The sequence below is a fragment of the Pagrus pagrus genome (assembly GCF_965226575.1).
Source record: "Pagrus pagrus genome assembly, chromosome: 17".
Taxonomy (NCBI): Eukaryota; Metazoa; Chordata; class Actinopteri; order Spariformes; family Sparidae; genus Pagrus; species Pagrus pagrus.
This window is the reverse complement of record NC_140201.1, coordinates 10,631,289-10,649,072: the sequence shown is the minus strand read 5'-3', so window position 1 is coordinate 10,649,072 and position 17,784 is coordinate 10,631,289. Positions and strand designations below refer to the sequence as shown.

Below are 17,784 nucleotides of genomic sequence, written 5' to 3'. Positions count from 1 at the left end.
ATAGTCTGGTCGGGACATTTATTAATGCTTTATGTCATTGCACAGTGGGGAGAAATATACGTGTCGCTTGCGGCATCCTCCATGCATTTTTCCAGCGCTATCTCAGCCTGATAGGATGTCCCGGGTCATGTGACGGGAAGCGCAGCATTTTCAGCTGAAAACGAGCTAGGATAGTCGGGAATCGCATATCCAGGTAAACAATCAAAATACATGAAATATTAAACGAAAATCCCCATCCCAACCGGCCTCTTCTGTGACATCGTCGACCCTACGATCACCGGGTTGCTATGGCTGTCAAACCATACCTCGGCAAACCGCTCCAGTTTGCTTTTTAATGGCGAACCGCTAGCTAGTTAGCTAAATGACCCCTCTCTGTCTTGGCTGGAGCTCAGCGGCCAGCTAACGCCAGCCTCAGTCGGGAAAAGGACTATCGCTAGCTGCGGATAACCGAGCTCGCTTCTCCCCACCCGGTTGACCCGTTTCTCAAATGGTCACTACTGCAAAGCTTGGCATGCATTAAAAGCAGTAGCGAAGCAGTGTTTCCCATTCATAGCAAATTAGTGCTGAACCTGTTACCAGAGGAGGGTTTGGTTGCAGAAACGGCATCGCTAGCATCGCGCTAGCTGGCTAACGCTAGCACAGGATCCTTGTTGCTTAGCTAGCTTCCCCCTGATATGAAGCTAATCAGCTGTAGCCTGTCAGTTTGAGCTGAAAGGAAGGTGCATGCAGTAAATTTCGTGACCGAGAATATAACGACCTTTTGAACGTTTTTAATATTTTCCGTGTTTAGATTTTGTGGCAGGTTTTATGCTAGCATGCAGAGCTAGAGCTGATGCACAACAACAGAGTGGTGTGTCCTGCTGCCTTCTTGCTGTCATGCCTATGAATTCATGTTTTCACAGGAGTTAATCCCGGTATGGGGGACATGAAGACCCCAGATTTTGATGACCTGTTGGCAGCTTTTGACATTCCTGACATAGATGCCAAAGAGGCCATCCAGTCTGCCCCAGATGAGGCAGAGGGACCCCATGGAGCTGCTGGGGCACCTCTGGGAAAGTCGGATACCGTGGTGGGTGTCGGGTCATCCTTGAGACCGCCGAGCCCCTCAGACCCCCAGGCGGACACCTCGATTGTTAGTGTGATCGTGAAGAACAAAGTGCGCCTTGAGACCAACGATGGGGGCGATGGAGACACAGATCAGGACCCTATCGATGTGATCGCAGGGGTGGATGTGGGTCCCAGACTGGGAGCGTGTGCCCCTGGAATGGCTGAATCCGAGGCTCTTAACCACAATGGGTTTGGGGCGTCTGGCGTCTCCACACCCCTTCCCCTCAGTCAGACCCAGTCTAACGGAGCGCCGTGGTCAATGAACACCCCTAAAGTGTCCTCAGAAGCAGCTGGTGCTGGTGCTGGTGCAGCCAAGTCTCACAAGCAGGGCGGGAATATTTTCAACAGACTTAAACCGCTTGTGGCGCAGGGGTCTGGAGATCCAGTGGGCCGGGCGAGGAAGATGCAGCTTCTACAGCAGCAGCACCAGCAGCAGCAGGATACGGGCCAAGAGAGGGCGGATGGAGTCAAAGCATCGTTACCGTCGTCCTCTTCTCTGTCAGCCGGGTCGTCTCCTCTGGCTGCAGGGGGAGCCGTCGGACTAGCCTCGCCTTTCTTTCCGCCCTCCAAGCCTCTGCTTCCCACTCCACCTTCTGCCCTTTCATCACACCCGCTGCACTCATCTCAGCCTTTTAACGGGGCTCCCAAAGGTGGCCCTGCTGGATTTCAGCACCAGCAGATGGAGGAGGATGATTCTGACCCTGATTTGGGGAGTCCACTGGTGATCCAAGAGAACCCGGACTCCCCGACTTGCACTCAGCTGAGCCGACGTTACAAGTCTGACTCCGTCTCGACCCAGCCCACATCCTCTACTGCATCTCACCCTAAACCGGGAGACACTCCGTCAGGTGCATCTCTGACTTCATCAACACCCCAGTCTGGTTCAACTGAGAGTCCCCAGCTGGAGGACAGGCATCCGGAGCACGTCATAGAGGAGAGAGACTCGCCAGAGAGTCCTGAACCAGAGATGCCAAAATCAACTGCATCTAAGAGGTGCTCCAGCCCTGCTGTCGCCTCCACGCCACCTCCTTCTGAACTGCGTGAGCCCAAAGAGGAGGAGGAAGAGATGGAAGTCGGGAATGGGCTTGAGAGGGTCAATGACGGCAAAGCTGACAAGGGAGAAAATGCGAGAACAAGTGAGGAGAAGATGGAGGTCGATGACGGCAAGCCTAAACCTCAGTCCACTGACGGAGGAGAGGCAGGTGTTGCTGCTGCACCTGCTGCGTCTGGAGCTCCATCCCGACCCCTTAAAGTCAGAATAAAAACAATTAAAACCTCCACAGGTGGAATCACCAGAACTGTCACAAGGGTTGCGCCTAAAGGTGGTGCCGCAGGGAAAGGTTTGGACCCTAAAGCTCAAACTGAACGTAAGGTGTTGGGAAGCAAGGCCCAAAAACTCGACGCTTCTGGTCACATGACAACATCTTCCCAGAAAGTAAGTGCTCTCAATGCTCTGCCCGTGTCTACACTGGCAGCCAGCACCGTCATGCTCGCTGCCGCCACAAAGGTTCAGAACAAGATGGCAGCGTCGGACAAGGCCAAGGTTTCTGCCACTGCCGTTAGCATCACTAAATCTGCTGCCCTCCCTGCAACTCCCTCTGTGGCATCCTCTCCCAAGTTCTCCGTCGCTGCTGGTGGGATCAGCGTCCGCACGACTACTAAGACGGCTAACGGAGGCAGCAGCACCATCATAGGCGGCACACTCCAGGCAAACAAACCCGCCTCCATCGTCAACAGCACAGGTGCCGTGATCTCCCGCAGCCAGTCAAGCCTGGTGGAGGCTTTTAACAAAATCCTGAACAGTAAGAACCTTTTGCCGAGCTACAAGCCCGACCTCTCTGCACCTCCTCCCCCTGAGTGGGGTCTCCCACTCCCAGCCACGGGGTACCGGTGCCTGGAGTGCGGAGACGCTTTCGCCCTGGAGCGCAGCCTGGCTCGCCACTATGACCGGCGATCACTCCGCATCGAGGTCACCTGCAACCACTGTGCAAAGAGGCTGGCCTTCTTCAACAAGTGCAGCCTGCTGCTGCATGCCAGGGAGCATAAGGAGCGTGGGCTGGTCATGCAGTGCTCGCACCTCGTCATGAGGCCCGTCACAGTGGAGCAGATGATTGGACAGCAGGACATTACACCTATTGGTGGTGAGTGGGGCTACAGCTATTTGAGTTATTGGTTTGCTAATAACAAATCAAACAAACTCTTTGTTTTCATGACTGAATAAACAAAGGGACCTTAAAGGACAACACCATCTCATACTGTTTTAATTTGTTTTACATTGGCGGACCCTGCCACCTTTTAAGCTTCAAACAGTGATCTGGGACCTTATTATCCTCTGAGAACAGCTTGTTTATTCAGTTATGGTGGAAAAAATGTTTCTGAGTTCGTATTATTACCATGTTATTATTGTAGATATTAGATTTCTGAGTTTGAATTTATTTTTTCCAAAACAACATAGTGCCCCTTTAACTATTTATTCATTTAAAGGTCCATTAATTCACAATAATAAAAAAAACAAACATACTTTTCTCACATTCTGAGGACGAAGAAACAGATGATATTTAAATTACCGATTGATTTAAATGATTAACTAATGAAACTTTGCGGACCTAGAACAAGTGCTGAATAATGTGTGTTCAGTGCTTTTGGAGTCAACAGTCAGTGATGTTTACGTCATTATATGGCTGCAATCTGCCAATTACTATGTCTGTAAAATATCAGAAAATCAGAGCCCGAGATAAGGTCTTTTTTTGGCCGACTGAAACCCAAAGAGATTCAGTTTATTATCGTAAAAGACGAAAAAAAAAAAACTAAATTCTCAAACATGAGGAGCTGGTACCAGGCAATTTATTTATTTAAATAAATGCTGGTGATTGACTCATTACAGCTTTACATCATGCATGATTATTTATTTTAAAGTCAAGAGCCATTAAATAACACCAAAAATATATTCGCCAAACAAACCCTCACTCAGATCATTCATCTGTGATTCATCTCCATTGACTGTTTTCCATTTGTTTCTTCTGATTTCCACCTGTGGCTGACCAGGCCTGCTCTCCCCTTCGTCCTCCTCTCCCCCAGTCTCCTCTCCCTCCACCACGACCGGGGGCTCCGCCGTCTCTGCCAACTCCAGCCCGATGAAGGACGCTTCGGCTCCATCGGCGCCTCAGCCTCGACCGGTCCGACGCGCACCTCAGGGCCCCCAGGCGCTGATGCCTCTGCCTTGCAAGAAGGCGGAGGGGCTGCAGTACAGCAACTTCAAATGTCCAGAGTGCCAAACACAATTCTCCGGCAAGGCCGAGCTGGTCACCCACTTCCAGCAGATCAGAGGTGCTCCCAACTCGGTGAGTCTGTGTTTCTTACTGCTCGTTCCTGCCGTCACATCACGCTGGTCAGGTCTGATTTTGTTTGTTTTTCCTTTGTCCTTCTGTTTCAGACATGTACGCAATGCTCGCCTCCCATGATGCTGCCTAACTCCTGTGCCGTGTCCGCCCACCAGAGGATTCATAAACACAGAGCGCCTCACGTTTGTCCCGAGTGTGGCGGCATCGCCAGGCAGGCGAGCTTCCAGACCCACCTGGAGGAGGCCTGTCTGCATTTCGCCAGGCGCATTGGATACAGGTGTGAAGACATCTTTAAGATTTATCATCTTTTCCAACGAATGCTGACAATAATTTAGTGTCAACTGATGTCTGGGCCTTGATTTGACCGGGGGGGAGGAGCAAACATAAATGAAATTTAGTAGGGTAAGCTTGAATGCTTTAAAAAGGATCTTTCTTTTCCGTAGTTATCATGACCAACAGCTCGTTCAAAGGCCTTAGTTTCCATTCATTTTCTCCATTTAAGGAAGTAAATAATTGCAGATCTTCAATTAATACAACTGCTGTTACGGAAATCTGCATTTGGATTTATTGTCAACAACTGGAAGGCATGCTCAACAAACCACTCTTTGTTTCGTGTCAGCATTTAAGCACTTAAAATCTATATTTTACAATACAGAAAAGGCTTTGTAGTGTGTGTTTTTATCGCTTTTACACGTAATACAAAATTGTGCACAGAAAATTGCATCAACAATGCTGTTTCAGCCAACACACAGGGAAAAAAAGGAAAAACTCACCTTTTCCAAGATTAATACAAATCATAATAATCGTAATCGTAGTGGTGATGATAAAAGTGAACAAAATAAAGTTACTGAAAATGTCCAGAAGGTGTGAAAAAAGTGTTTTGTATGTGTTTTGCATCTGTTACAATTAGGATGTAAATCAGGAAAGATCTTAGAAAGCTTTTCATTTGAACATTTGGCCAGCAGGGGGCGACTCCTCTGGTTTCTAAAGGAAGTCGGATTGTATTTCAGTTTATGAGAAAATGACCCTACATCTCAGATGATATATTACCTCAGTAAACATTTCCCTCGTGAGTTTATGATCCCGCTGTCGGTTTACACTTGAACTCATCACGCTGTGTATTATGATCTCCTCCAGGTGCTCGAGCTGCCAGGTCGTATTCGGAGGGTTGAACTCCATCAAATCCCACATTCAGACTGCTCATTGCGAGGTCTTCCACAAGTGCCCCAGCTGCCCCATGGCCTTCAAGTCTTCCCCCAGCGCCCAGAGCCACATCAGCACCCAGCACCCAGTGCTGACCGGAGGACAGGCCAAGTACGTCGAAGCGGACGTGGAGCACTTTTACACCCACATCGTATGACAGATCTCTAAAATATAAATGTATTGTTCTCTTTTTGCAGAATGATCTACAAGTGTGTGATGTGTGATACGGTTTTTACCCAGAAGCCCCTGCTGTACATGCACTTTGACACTCATTTAGCCAAGCAAAAAGTGCATGTGTTCAAGTGTCCTGACTGCACCAAGCTCTACGCCCAGAAAGGATCGATGATGGAGCATATCAAGGTCTGTTTTCTATGCAGAGGTCAAAGACTGTAGATGTTAAGCTGAACTAGCCGCTCTGCCTTTATGTGTTGCCCATTCATTGCTTTCAAACGGTGAATGTGGTGTCAACAAAGGCATAAAGCAAACTCTTGTATCGGCCTTAGCAAGGTTCCCTCTCGGTGACCTTGTCATAAGTTCCTTACTAAGTACAGTCGTTAAATTAGTGACAGAAATAAGTGTCTTTGATTCAGATCACCTTGTAATTGGTATTTTCTAACGGTAACTTAATTGATTTTAATGCTCTGTTTGCTGCCGTCCCTCTCAGACGGCTCACAGAGGACCGTCAGCCAAACAGACAGAGTCTCAGTCCGACGCCTCGAACCCCGCCTCAGCCCCGGCCAACACATCCGGTCCCTCTGGACTCAAATCCAAATCCTCCGGTAAAGCTGACAACTCCGACGGAGAGGACTGGGGGCGGGAACAAGAGGAGGAGGAAGAAGAAGAGGAAGATGACGACGACGACGATGCTGACGAGGACTACGCGGCTCCGGGGAGTCACTCGAACTCTGCGGGCGGCAGCTCTCAACCCCCTGCCCAGACGGAGTGGACCTGCCCCCAGTGTCAGACCACCTTCACTGACAACGATGACTATCTGGGTCACGTGAAGTTGGAGCACGGCAAGGTGTGACATGCTTCCTCTATTATTTACTTTAAGTTAACCGACTACTTATATGTTGTGGATGTAAAAACGACCTCTGATCGTGGAGGCAAACAAGAAAAAGAACAGCCTGTGTTTGGAGGGCGGCTGTTGTTAATTTCCTGTCCATACTGCAGTGCAATCGACTGACACTTAATATCTTTTTATCTTATCTCCCTCTGCCTCTCTGTGTGTGTCTGTGTGTTCTTCAAATTCCAAAGTTCCCGTGTCGTATTTGTGGAGGCACGTTCAGCACGTCCTCCAGCCTGAGACGTCACGAGCGTGTCATTCACGAGGGCAACAAGAGAGTCTTCCACTGCCAGTGAGTCCCTTAAACTTTCATCGAATACATGTTGTTACAGTTTGACAGATTCAAACTGACCCACAACTATGATTGATAATTTTTTTTGCTAAAAATAAAAAAGATTTCCTTTGTTGATCTGCTATTCAGGCATGTTAGACAGATAAATCAGCTGTACTGGCTTATATCGGTCATGTGTCAGCGTTAAAAATCTTTAATAATTCCTACTTTCTTTTTTTGAAGTTGTTATTTTAAGGTAGAAAAGTTACATAATGTTGCTTTAATTAGGCTGGGGATGTCTATAATCTGGTATGATTTAAGTGCAGGATGAAGTGATTTAACTCTGCTTAATTATTCTCCAGATATTGCACAGAAGGCAAACGCACCTTTGGCAGTCGGTTCTTGCTGGATAAGCATGTTCGGCTCCATCACAGAACCCCGGAGGGACAGGTGAGTGGAGGTGGTGTAGTAACATAAACAACCTCATGTAAAACAGTGTTTCTAAGCAGGTTTAGGGCATTTAGTGGACACAGAATAGAAGAATTTATGTTGTTTGTTTGCTTTTGAGTGTACAAGCTACAGAAGTAATACATATTTTTTGTTTATTAATTATCTGGAGTTTCTGAAGTGTTTATCAAGATATAAATTCCCTGTGTCTGGCCTGCATTCTCTTCTTCAGGGTCCCCCGATGACCAGGAAGCGTGCAGCCACAGGAGGAGAAGGACCGGGCAGCTCCTCAGAACAAGATGGCGAGAGTGGACCTCCTGGAGGCAGGACAGGAGACGAGGAAGAAAATGCCACCGAGGACGGCGAGGAGGGTGCAGGTCCCGCAAAGAGAACCAGGGCGTCCATCGCGTCGTCATCGTCGGCGCCCAACGAGCTGGACGAGGACGAAAACGTTTTCCGTTGCGTCCCCTGCGGCTTCTCCACCGAGGACGGGGCGGAGTTTCAGCGCCACATCCCCCAGCACCGGGCCGACACCGCCTCCTTTCAGTGCCTGCAGTGCGGCGTCTGCTTCGCGTCGGCCGGCTCTCTCAGCAGGCACCGCTTCATCACCCACCGCGTGCGGGACACCCAGAGCGACGCCGACCGCAGCACCCCGCGGGCCCACGGCTCTCCCGACGGCTCGCCCGCCGCCTCCCCTCAGGCGCTGGGCGAGGACGGAGAGGGGAATCTGGGCTGCAAGGTGTGCGGCCGGCGTTTCGACAAGGCCTCGGACCTCAACACCCACTTCAGGACCCACGGCATGGCCTTCCTCACCGCACACAAAACGGACAAGCCGCAGTAGAGGGAGGAGGGCGGGGAACGAGGAGTCGACGGAGGCTGTAGAATATGAATGTTGATCCTGAGATGAAACAGAGCTGCTTCCTGCGCAGGGTTCTAGCCACCACGAACAGTTTTACTCTATGTATGGCACCTCTTCTGTGCAATTGTAATTGCATGTTTGATCACGTTACTGGTCACTTAACTAAACACACCTGTGATAGACTCTTGGGTGGAAAGGCTCTCGAGTAAAGCATTTATATATCAGCCATACTGTGTCTAAAAATATGTCTTGTCCTTCCATTTCAGTGTCACTCTGCACTGACTGTAGCCACCTGCCTGTTTTATCATGTAACACTTAATACAAACACCTCCCACTGTACTCCGACAGCTGTAGTGCCGATATTTTTGTACTTCACATCGTTCATGATATTCATACTCGTTTGCCTCATGCTAACTTTCGCGCCGTTAGATCACTTTTAACAGCTCCCGATGCTGTTAAAAGTGATCCGCAGCCAAGAGCTCAAGACGTCTGACGCATGAAGGGGAGTGTTTGGAGAATTTGACACTGATTTTTATGTTGCTATGATATTTATTTATACGGAGAAAAAAAACACATTACTACTGTTGGTATTTGTGCGAGTCGGTTGCGTCAAATCTTACCAGACGAAAAGGTGCAACGGAGACGCGAGGCGAGAAACTATAGGAGACGAGGTTACTGGAGGTCTGTAGCCGGTGTAGTGTGAATAATGTGTGATGTTGTTAATCGTTAAGCTAGAACAAGAGGAGAGGTCAGGCCTCCTGCCCGTAGTATATGTGTACGAGTTTTGCCATGTAAATACATATAATTACACTAAAAGAAAGCGTTCTGGTTTTAGTAACTTGCTATGATAATGTGAATACGTATAGTATTTGTACTTGTACTGTTCCCTTTTTCTTTTTCTCTCTCTCTCTCCAAACGATTTGAAGTCTAAAAGAAAAAAGATTTGCCCCCTCAGAGGTAGCTATACATTGTAATTACAAAGCAGAGGGTGAGCGCGGGGGTCGTGTTGTCTTAATGTGTATGAATACAAATGTTTATCTCTTTGAGACGGTTCTTTTTTATCGACAGAATCAGTGCTTGCTGTATTCACGTTTCTTTTGTATGTTCCAAAAACAGCCTTCATGGCCTATGAGTGGATTTTTTTTTGTTTGTATCTTTTATATGTCATGATATCATATTTATATAGCTCAATAGTGGAAAACTTCATGTCATTTTCTTTTCCATGGTTGTGGTCTGCTTGCTAAAAATGCCATACACTTTTGTGCTGTTTCGAAAATAAATGTGTAAAAGAGACGATTGACTTGTGCGGCACGTTCGTGCAGAGTTGATTCTTCCAACCTCGAAGAAAAAAAAAACAGTTTGGGGGTTTGTTTTCCATCTTGAACCAACTGTTTGGGTCCAGAACCAATTTATTTTTGGTGGAAACACTCCACAGATATTAACAAAGACAGCCTCAGAGGATATCACACCATCAATAACCTTTACTGTGTAATGACAGCTTCTTTAACTGGCCACTACATTTTAGTACTGGGTTTTTCACAGTGCGGCTCCACCCCGTCCAGCTCCAGCCCGGCCTTGCCCTCGGTGGCCTCTTGACATGACGTCTGGAGCTCAGACAGACTGGGATGGTGCACTTCAATCATCAGCATGTAGATCAGTGTTCCCAGCAGCGCCCCGATACAGGGAGCCACTATGGGCACCCACCACCAACCACCTCCAGCCCTGCAACGACAGCAGGGTCACATACGGTCAGGCTTAAAGTCATTCACGTGGGGCAAATGACACGGTTTGAATACAGATGCTACTAACTTGAAAACATCCACTCCCCAGCCGGCGATGTACGTGAACAATCGAGGTCCTATATCCCTGGCTGGGTTGAGGGCGTAGCCGCTGTTGGAGCCCATGGAGACGCCGATAACCAGCACCGCCGCTCCCACCAGGACAGGCTGGAGACCGTCAGGGAGGGAGCCGTTCCTCTGGTCCCCGAGAGCCAGGACACACAGCAGCAGGGCAGCTGTGCCCACCACCTGGAGAACAGGGGAGTCGTCACATACGTGCAGAAAGGTAATGTGAAAACGATGGCAGCATCTGCTGTTACAGTATCTGACCTGGTCCACGACACCTCCCCACAAACTGAGGTAGGCAGCTGGGTAGGTGGAGAATATGCCAGCTGTGGCGGTGGGACCTGTCACTGTCAGCTCACCTCCGCTGTACGCCTGGATGGCATCTGTAAACATGTAAAAACACAAAAACACACGTCTCATTATCACTTTTATTCATATTAAACATGAAGACATAAGTCTGAAGAAAATATATATTTTTTGTGCTCCTTTGTCATCAAGATATGTGCGTCATTTCCTGAGATATTAAAGAAAGTGTCGAAAAAAGCCCTCTCACAATGTTAAACAAAGTGAGGAAAACTGCACCAAAAGTTACTGGGGTCTATTCTGGGCCGAGACCCATCCTCCATCCAAGTTTTGTGAAAATCCGTTCAGCAGTTTTTGTGTAATCCTGCTGACAAACCAACCAACAAAACAAACAGGCAGACGTGAGTGAAAACATGAAGTCTATAACCCACCGTAGTACTGCAGACCCACGGTGGCTGCTGCCAGAAAGGCTCCCAGCACTTGGAAGAAGACGTAGAAAGGTAGCTTCATCCAGGGATGTCTGCCCAAAGCGCACAAGCTCAGAGACACAGCCGGGTTCAGATGGGCCCCTTAATGAGGGAAATAATCAGGAGTTCAGCTCTGAAATTAAACGGTTCATAGTCTAAAATGTCAAATCTCTGTTTGTTTCATTTTTCCCAGAAATGGTCAAATATTTGCTGCTTTTCTTTGTCATTTCTGATGGTAAATGAAGAGTCTCTCAGTTTTGTACTGGTGGTTGTAGAAGAAGAGGAAGAAAGTCGCTCTTCCTTGGCGATAACGTTCAAAGTTAATTAGTTGGATCAGCGTGATAATCTTTATTGCTCCCGAGTCCAGAAGTTATTGATGGTGCTTGCTCTGGCAATATCCTTACATGTGCTGCAAGGAAGAACGTCTTCATGTCGTAGATAAATGACAAACTGGCACAAGATAATCAGGGAGTGTTTTTATCCTCTTGAATACTTGACCTGTCTGCTTCACTCACTAAAGGGACAGTTCATGAAATATATCTAAAGAAATGCACCTACACACTGTACTGTTTTCTTTCTTTGTTCCCTATTATATATTTCTGTCACTATTTTTCATGATGATTGTGCAGAAAATGGAAAAAAAATGTATATAAAACTGCACCAAGGATCTTAAAGGTGCACTTTACGTATGTACAGAGGACAACAGCTCTGTCTCTGTGTCATCTTTTTTCCAATGCTTTCATTGGTGCACATTAAAAGTCCCTTTATAAGAGCGCTCCATTGATTTAGCGCTGCACTCCTGAAACTGTTGGAGATCTGACATCGCTTGAAGCAATCACGAGACTTCACAGTCCCCCTTTAAGGTTCAAAGAAAACATTAAACCAAAGGGGGGACTTGCTTTTTCTACCCTGTCACCTCTCCAAAAATGTTCACACAGTCCCTCACCTGAGACTCCACGGGACACAAACACCCCGAATGTCACTCCCAGAGCAAAACCCAGATTGATGGACAGGTAATGCCCGTTCTTCTCCTGGCTCGTGGTCACCTGGGCAGCGGCGCCGCATCCAAACAGCTGCAAGTACATGAGATGAAGAGCTGCGTTAGTTTAATATAACTGACACTTTGTGCTCAGGTAAGCAAGTCTGCGGCCTTCATATTATCTTTTTTTTATGAACCTCATTTCCAAGGAACCTGCTTTATGATTTGTGTTGTAAATGTTCATTGCCCTGACAGGTGAGACACTCAAACAAACATCCCAATCACTGATGAGCAACACACCACCCTCCCTCTTTATCCTCACCCAGCCTCCCCCTTTTATTCTGTCTGTCTGTCTTTTTTCTCAGGCCAAAGTCCTCTGGTTATCCATTGTGTGGATTCACTGCTTCAAAACAAAAGAGTGAGCGTGTTTATTTTCTGAAACCATGTCAAACACCTTGGAAAGTAAGAAATGCATTGTTTTCAGGAGGTTTTTCAAGGCGTTTTAAATATTGAAGCACATTTAAAGTGTGACACACATGTGGGTACCCTCTCCGCCTGAACCAAAGTGCCTCACGCAGCTAAATCAAGTCAAAGAAATACTCACAATCAGGACGTAGACTCCGAGGCACTCAGCCAAACACTCCCTGACCAGCTGGCTTCTGATCTGACACTTCCTCAGCAGCCTCTCCATCCCCGAGGTTTCCTCTGCACCGTCCGGCCACTGGTCAGCTTTCAGAGGCGGGACGCCGTCATCAGATGGGTCTGACCCACACAGCACTGCACCGTCCGTCTTACTGAGCAGAGTTTGCCCTTTCATACTGGAGCTGTAGGCTACGTCACACGCTTTATGGCATGGCTGAGGAGGCGGCAGTGGACTGTGTGCACGCAGGAGAGGAGAGTAGTTCACGCTGTAGGACATCCTGATGCCTAAATCACAGCAGGCATGGTCAGAAACTCTTCACTGCACAGAGCTGGGCTCGCACTGCTTCACTGGGCTGGTTTGCTGTGATTTCACCTGATTGGAATTGACTCTGATTGTCCCTCTCGTTTGATTGGTTTTTACATTTCTTCTTCTCTTGCTCTCTGAATACAAACAGGATATGCGTGTCCACAACTTTAAACAGAATAAATGTTTGTCTTGCTTCACAGCACTGTTAATATTTCCATCTACCTGGAACAACTTGCTGTGTTGGGCCTCGTTGCATCTGTATAAATGACCACAGCACAGTAAAGCAGATAAGAGATGGAAATCTCTCCGGCTGGGACCCTGTGCTTGTATGTTCATCGGTGTGATCTCCGATAAGAGTTATTACTCCTCAAACAGACATGAGGGAGACAGATAAGCAGAGGTTATACTGTATATTTAACATGAGATGCATATTAAATTTGTACACACTGCAGCCGGTGCCAACGGTGGAGTAAATAACTGCAAATGACTAACACCACGGAGGAGATAACATGTTTGTAGAGAGACCATAAATGACCATCAGAGAGAGTAATACAAGAGGAGCAAAGCACAGTGTAGTAACATCTCATCTCTGTTTTTATCGTCCAAAGCCTCGTAGAATAAGTTAACAAACCCACCAATTTCCTGTGACAGATAACCCTCCTGCTGAATGTGAATGAATGAAGGGGAAGCTGAACGACATCTGAGCCAGGACTGCAATAAAAACAACACAATGATGATCATCCTTCTGTCACCCTAAAGAAGCTCCTGATTTAAAATACATCAACATAATCAGTAAAGTGGTCGTCAACAAGTGCCAGCGACAACATGGAGGCCCAATATGCAGAATATACACACCACTGTGAGGACACGTGTATTTTTAAGTCGCAGTTGTGATTAAAATCTGGATAAAAGTGTTTCTAACGTCTCGTATTTAGTTAAAAAATGTGTTTTTACCCGTCTGGTTTCTCTGAGAATCAAAAGGATTTAACTTTTTATACTGTTGATCCATGACATCACTGCAAACTGAGTTATATTGACATGATTTATCACGTCTTTAAGATTCAACAACAAACACTGATAAAACAATTACTTTGTGATTTAATCATTCATGCATGAAAGCGTCAGAGGCCAGAATGTAACATGAGTGCAAAGAGTCAGGACGTCAGAAGCAACTTTGCAAGTATCACATTTTGTATTGAGTTGAGTTTATTGAACATATTCAGGTACAGTGCACAGATCAAAAAGCTATCGCTGGATAAAAAAACCTGTCAGGCTTCAGATCATAACAGAATTATCTGTTAAGTTAGGACAGAGAAAGAAAATGAGTTGAAAGAGCAGGGAGGTTCATCTTGACCTTCTGAAACTGAGAACACAAGAGAGAACACTATTTTATATTCCTGTGTTTATGAAAATGTTCCCTCTGAAGTGTACGGCCTGTTTTTCAAAGGGAAACTCCCACATACCACGATCTCCCCTCCCCTCATGAAGCAACCAGCGCTGAGACCTTTTGATATTTCACACATGAAAGAGCACGTTGATTTTTTTTTTAATCATGGTTGATGAATTATCACTCTTTCTGTATCAAAGACATCTCTGCTGAAGCACACCGAAACCACAAACCTGACCGAGGTCACACTGACATGTTCGTTGCAGAGGCCCATTTTCAAGAAAGGGGGAAGTGAAGAAGAAGAAGAAGAAGTCTGGTGTTACAGCGGTCAACAACATGAGGCAAATAACAACTTTGTAAATATATTAAGACTTTATTTAACATGTCACACACTCACATCCATACAAGCATATCCTACAGGACAATTCAAAAATAAAATATGTATTTGTGCACTGTGTAGTGCCTGACGTGTCTCAATTTGTCAAAATCACTAGTCGTCGGGATTGGCAGCTTCTATTCTAAAGGAAAGTGATCAGCTGGAAAAATGTTGGTGTCATCTTAAAACAGGCCAGAGATCTGAATCATTTGGCAATTGTAGGTCGTGCAGGCGTTCTGTCCACATATTTAAATCCTACAAATATGCAAACTCACAGCTTTAGAGAAACACTCAGACTGAAATGAACAAAATCAAAGCAGTCCAGAGGACATACGTCACGTCACATGTTATCTAAACCCTCCGAAGAACTTAGAGAATAACGAGTCGTCGTCCCGCATGTCCGAAAATGGATGTTGAACGCCTGAAATAGAAACGAAAATGCATTAGAAACAGATCAAGCAAATGAAAATACACTACAAACCTGTCAGGACAGTTTGAAAACACCCACTCTGTATAGACTGACCTGGTCCAGGTTGATAGTCTGGTCCCTCCAGACTCCCAGGACCTCCTGAACGGGTCACTGTCGTCTCATCTTTTCCTTGGCTGTCTCTAACTGTTCGCCTCTCCTCCACAGTCTGACACGCATAAAAACAGAGAATAACTTAAATTCAAAACTGGCAAAAGAAGATTTTAATTAAATATATAAACAGATTTAAACTGTGCAAAGATTTTTAGGATGTTTTCTCAGACCCTCGCAGCATTACGTGACGTTACACCCACTGGGCCACGTCACTTGTCCACGAAAACACTTGAAAACCTGCTGTAACAGTATATTAATATTAGATAGACCGTTTCTCTCACCCCATCAGGTTTCACCACCTTGGTGACAGTGACAGACTGGAAGAACGATCGACTCCTGGGTTGGTTCGGTGCCTGACCAGCAGGTGGCGTCAGAATCTGGTCCAGGCCTCCAGCGGACACGGCAGAGTCCAGATCTGGAAAAGGATGGAAATCAGGAAATTAGTTGGCACACTGGAGGGAAAAGAAATAATCTGCTTCACTTTCCTGAAGGATTAAAATCTCACCTACCTCTGTCTTCTTTGGGCCCCTCCTCTGGACCTCTCTGTGGCCCCTTGTTCCAGATATCATTAAACTACAAAGAATATGTAAGAGAAATTATACAGTAACACTTCATGTTGCCAGAGAAAATATAGTGCGAAAGTTGGAATATCTTATTTACTTTTGAAAATGGAGTCCAGCTGTTGAATGGCGAGCTGGGTGGCTCATGAGAAGGGTGGCCATCGTTTCTGGGCTCTCTAGACGGCCCTGGTTGGGGTCCTCGTTGGTCAAAGTCAGGGGATTTGAGCATGAAGTCTCTCAGGGCGTTCCCACTGGGCCCCCTCGCACCCCTCTCTGCTCTGTCATGAGGTGGTGGCAGCAGGGGAACACCTGGAGAATGACAGAGACATGAACTGATTCAGGAATCAAACAAGAATCCACTTTAACCCATTAAGACATGAGGGTGAATAGATAGTGACATTTTTGGGTGATCTTATTACTTTAACTTCTTGAAGTACATGCACATAGAAAGCACTACAACTGACAGGAGGAGAGCCAGGTTTCATACCACTGTGTCCAGACTCTGGCTGTCCGTCCCAGCGGCCCAGCTGGGTAAATATCTCCTCCATCTCCCTGAGGACGTGACCAAAGCCAGGAGGCTCCTGGATCCTCATCCCGTCTGGACCGAAGCTGAAGCCGAACCTCCAGGCGCTGTCAAAGGGGTCCTGCTGCTCCCCGCGGAACCCATCATAGCGGAAACCATCTTCTTCATCATCATCGTCGTCGTCGTCGTCATCATGGGTCATGGCATCAAAGAAGGGGTCCCTGAAGCAGAGGAGTGTTGTTGTCACTGAAGCAGCTACACAGACCATCTACTCTCACTTTCGGTTAGCTAGAGGTCTCTGAAAAGTCAAGTCGGTTACGTTTATAGACGTCAAAGTACTCAATCGTGTTAATCCAAAGGTCAATCTTTGCCTAAATAGACCCGTCATGCTGCTAATAGTGGGACCCCCTGTGGAGAAACACTAATCTTCTACCCAAAGCTGTGTCGTTACCTAACTCAACAGCTTGAGGAGCGAAGTTAGCCAACTTCTGTTAGCTTAGCTTAGCTTAGCATAGTTTAGCTCACCGACAGCTGTGCTCTTGACTTTCCGACTCCATTAACTCACCTTCGGCCACGGTAATGGCCTCCAGGGACTCCGAAGAACCCGCGAAATAAATCGAAAACACTCATTTAGCGAAAGTGTTTGTTGAAAACTAAACCATAACTACAAGTGAAAGACACAAGCAGCGCACACCCACCGGGTGACACGAACGCCTGTTTATCAACAGTGCCGTAAAGTGTTCCGGAACTCCAGAATGACGCAACCAGTCGTAACGCTGCTTTACCGTAAATAACAGAAGGGAAGCGCAGCACACTTCACGTTTGTAATGGCCTGGTTTGCACAAATCACACTCCTGCTGTCAGTGAAGGAGCAATAATTAAGGAGCCTACAATTACACAATATGACATTTGTTTGTTTGTTGTACAAACATCAGTCAGATGAATGTGGAAGTCCAGAGATGCCACTTAAAGATAAAAGAGCCACGATATAAAATAAAAACCTAATGTATATGTTTAATCATAAATATGAGATAGAAAGTCAAAGTTGTGAGATAAAACATGATAATTGTGAGATAAAAAGCCAAATTATGAGATAAAATACATAATGATGGGATAGAAAGTCATGGCTTTTAAAACATGAGCTTAGACTTTTATCTCCCCTAATTTCAACTTTAATAATTTTGTCGTAGCTCATAATTCTGAATTTATTTTATAATTTAGACTTTTCAAACTCATTTTAACTTTTTACTTCATAATTTTGAGTCTTTATCTTGTAATTTCTACTTTTTATCTATTATTTTTTTTACTTTTATATATATATATATATATATATTTCCCCCCCCCCCCCATCAAACTTAGTCTTCATCTTATTTTTTTTCTTGGGCTTCCACAGATGAAGGATGAACGAGTCTGAACGACTGGATTGCATGTTCAACTAAACGACCCCTCTGACCCCTGAGCTCTCTCTGCTACTAGGTAATGGAGGATGAATGGCAGGTTAATAAGGGGATCACACCCTCAC

At 46.3% G+C, this 17,784-nt stretch overlaps 3 protein-coding genes across 5 annotated transcripts; 1 reads left to right on the top strand and 2 right to left on the bottom strand.

Moving 5' to 3' along the window:
• Positions 1 to 12: 12 nt before the first annotated feature.
• Positions 13 to 9,587, top strand: znf687b (zinc finger protein 687b). Of its 3 annotated transcripts, none has more exons than XM_084379900.1 (10): positions 13 to 193; positions 903 to 3,248; positions 4,186 to 4,448; positions 4,541 to 4,725; positions 5,586 to 5,762; positions 5,849 to 6,011; positions 6,316 to 6,672; positions 6,909 to 7,009; positions 7,351 to 7,438; positions 7,668 to 9,587. In XM_084379900.1, exons 2-10 carry the CDS (start codon positions 917 to 919, stop codon positions 8,274 to 8,276), a joined length of 4,275 nt encoding a protein of 1,424 aa, XP_084236026.1. In that variant the 5' UTR covers positions 13 to 193; positions 903 to 916; the 3' UTR covers positions 8,277 to 9,587. The 3 variants fall into 3 exon arrangements, with proteins under 3 accessions (XP_084236026.1, XP_084236024.1, XP_084236025.1); XM_084379898.1 differs by having other exon boundaries at positions 4,153 to 4,448; XM_084379899.1 differs by lacking the exon at positions 13 to 193 and adding an exon at positions 222 to 490 and having other exon boundaries at positions 4,153 to 4,448.
• Positions 9,588 to 9,760: 173 nt separating this feature from the next.
• aqp10b (aquaporin 10b) lies at positions 9,761 to 12,900 on the bottom strand. The gene is made up of 6 exons (XM_084379901.1): positions 12,492 to 12,900; positions 11,855 to 11,981; positions 10,873 to 11,010; positions 10,403 to 10,521; positions 10,104 to 10,321; positions 9,761 to 10,016 (listed from the first exon to the last, which is right to left on the bottom strand). Exons 1-6 carry the CDS (start codon positions 12,804 to 12,806, stop codon positions 9,809 to 9,811), a joined length of 1,125 nt encoding a protein of 374 aa, XP_084236027.1. The 5' UTR covers positions 12,807 to 12,900; the 3' UTR covers positions 9,761 to 9,808.
• Positions 12,901 to 14,143: 1,243 nt separating this feature from the next.
• On the bottom strand, positions 14,144 to 16,997 carry hax1 (HCLS1 associated protein X-1). The gene is made up of 7 exons (XM_084379296.1): positions 16,828 to 16,997; positions 16,227 to 16,483; positions 15,840 to 16,048; positions 15,689 to 15,752; positions 15,461 to 15,594; positions 15,123 to 15,234; positions 14,144 to 15,020 (listed from the first exon to the last, which is right to left on the bottom strand). Exons 1-7 carry the CDS (start codon positions 16,890 to 16,892, stop codon positions 14,947 to 14,949), a joined length of 915 nt encoding a protein of 304 aa, XP_084235422.1. The 5' UTR covers positions 16,893 to 16,997; the 3' UTR covers positions 14,144 to 14,946.
• Positions 16,998 to 17,784: the final 787 nt, after the last annotated feature.

What these genes read in the sequence shown, in the direction of transcription:
- znf687b (XM_084379898.1), top strand. Translation starts at nt 917, where the DNA reads ATGGGGGACATGAAGACCCCAGATTTTGATGACCTGTTGGCAGCTTTT. An exon ending in GCCAGGCGCATTGGATACAG is followed by an intron (nt 4,726 to 5,585) that starts GTGTGAAGACAT and finishes GATCTCCTCCAG; the next exon opens with GTGCTCGAGCTGCCAGGTCG. An exon ending in ACAGAACCCCGGAGGGACAG is followed by an intron (nt 7,439 to 7,667) that starts GTGAGTGGAGGT and finishes TCTCTTCTTCAG; the next exon opens with GGTCCCCCGATGACCAGGAA.
- aqp10b (XM_084379901.1), bottom strand. Translation starts at nt 12,806, where the DNA reads ATGTCCTACAGCGTGAACTACTCTCCTCTCCTGCGTGCACACAGTCCA. An exon ending in TCGGAGTCTACGTCCTGATT is followed by an intron (nt 11,982 to 12,491) that starts GTGAGTATTTCT and finishes ATGTACTTGCAG; the next exon opens with CTGTTTGGATGCGGCGCCGC. An exon ending in TGGGGAGTGGATGTTTTCAA is followed by an intron (nt 10,017 to 10,103) that starts GTTAGTAGCATC and finishes CTGTCGTTGCAG; the next exon opens with GGCTGGAGGTGGTTGGTGGT.
- hax1 (XM_084379296.1), bottom strand. Translation starts at nt 16,892, where the DNA reads ATGAGTGTTTTCGATTTATTTCGCGGGTTCTTCGGAGTCCCTGGAGGC. An exon ending in GGGGCCCAAAGAAGACAGAG is followed by an intron (nt 15,595 to 15,688) that starts GTAGGTGAGATT and finishes ATCCTTTTCCAG; the next exon opens with ATCTGGACTCTGCCGTGTCC. An exon ending in AGACTATCAACCTGGACCAG is followed by an intron (nt 15,021 to 15,122) that starts GTCAGTCTATAC and finishes TTTCTATTTCAG; the next exon opens with GCGTTCAACATCCATTTTCG.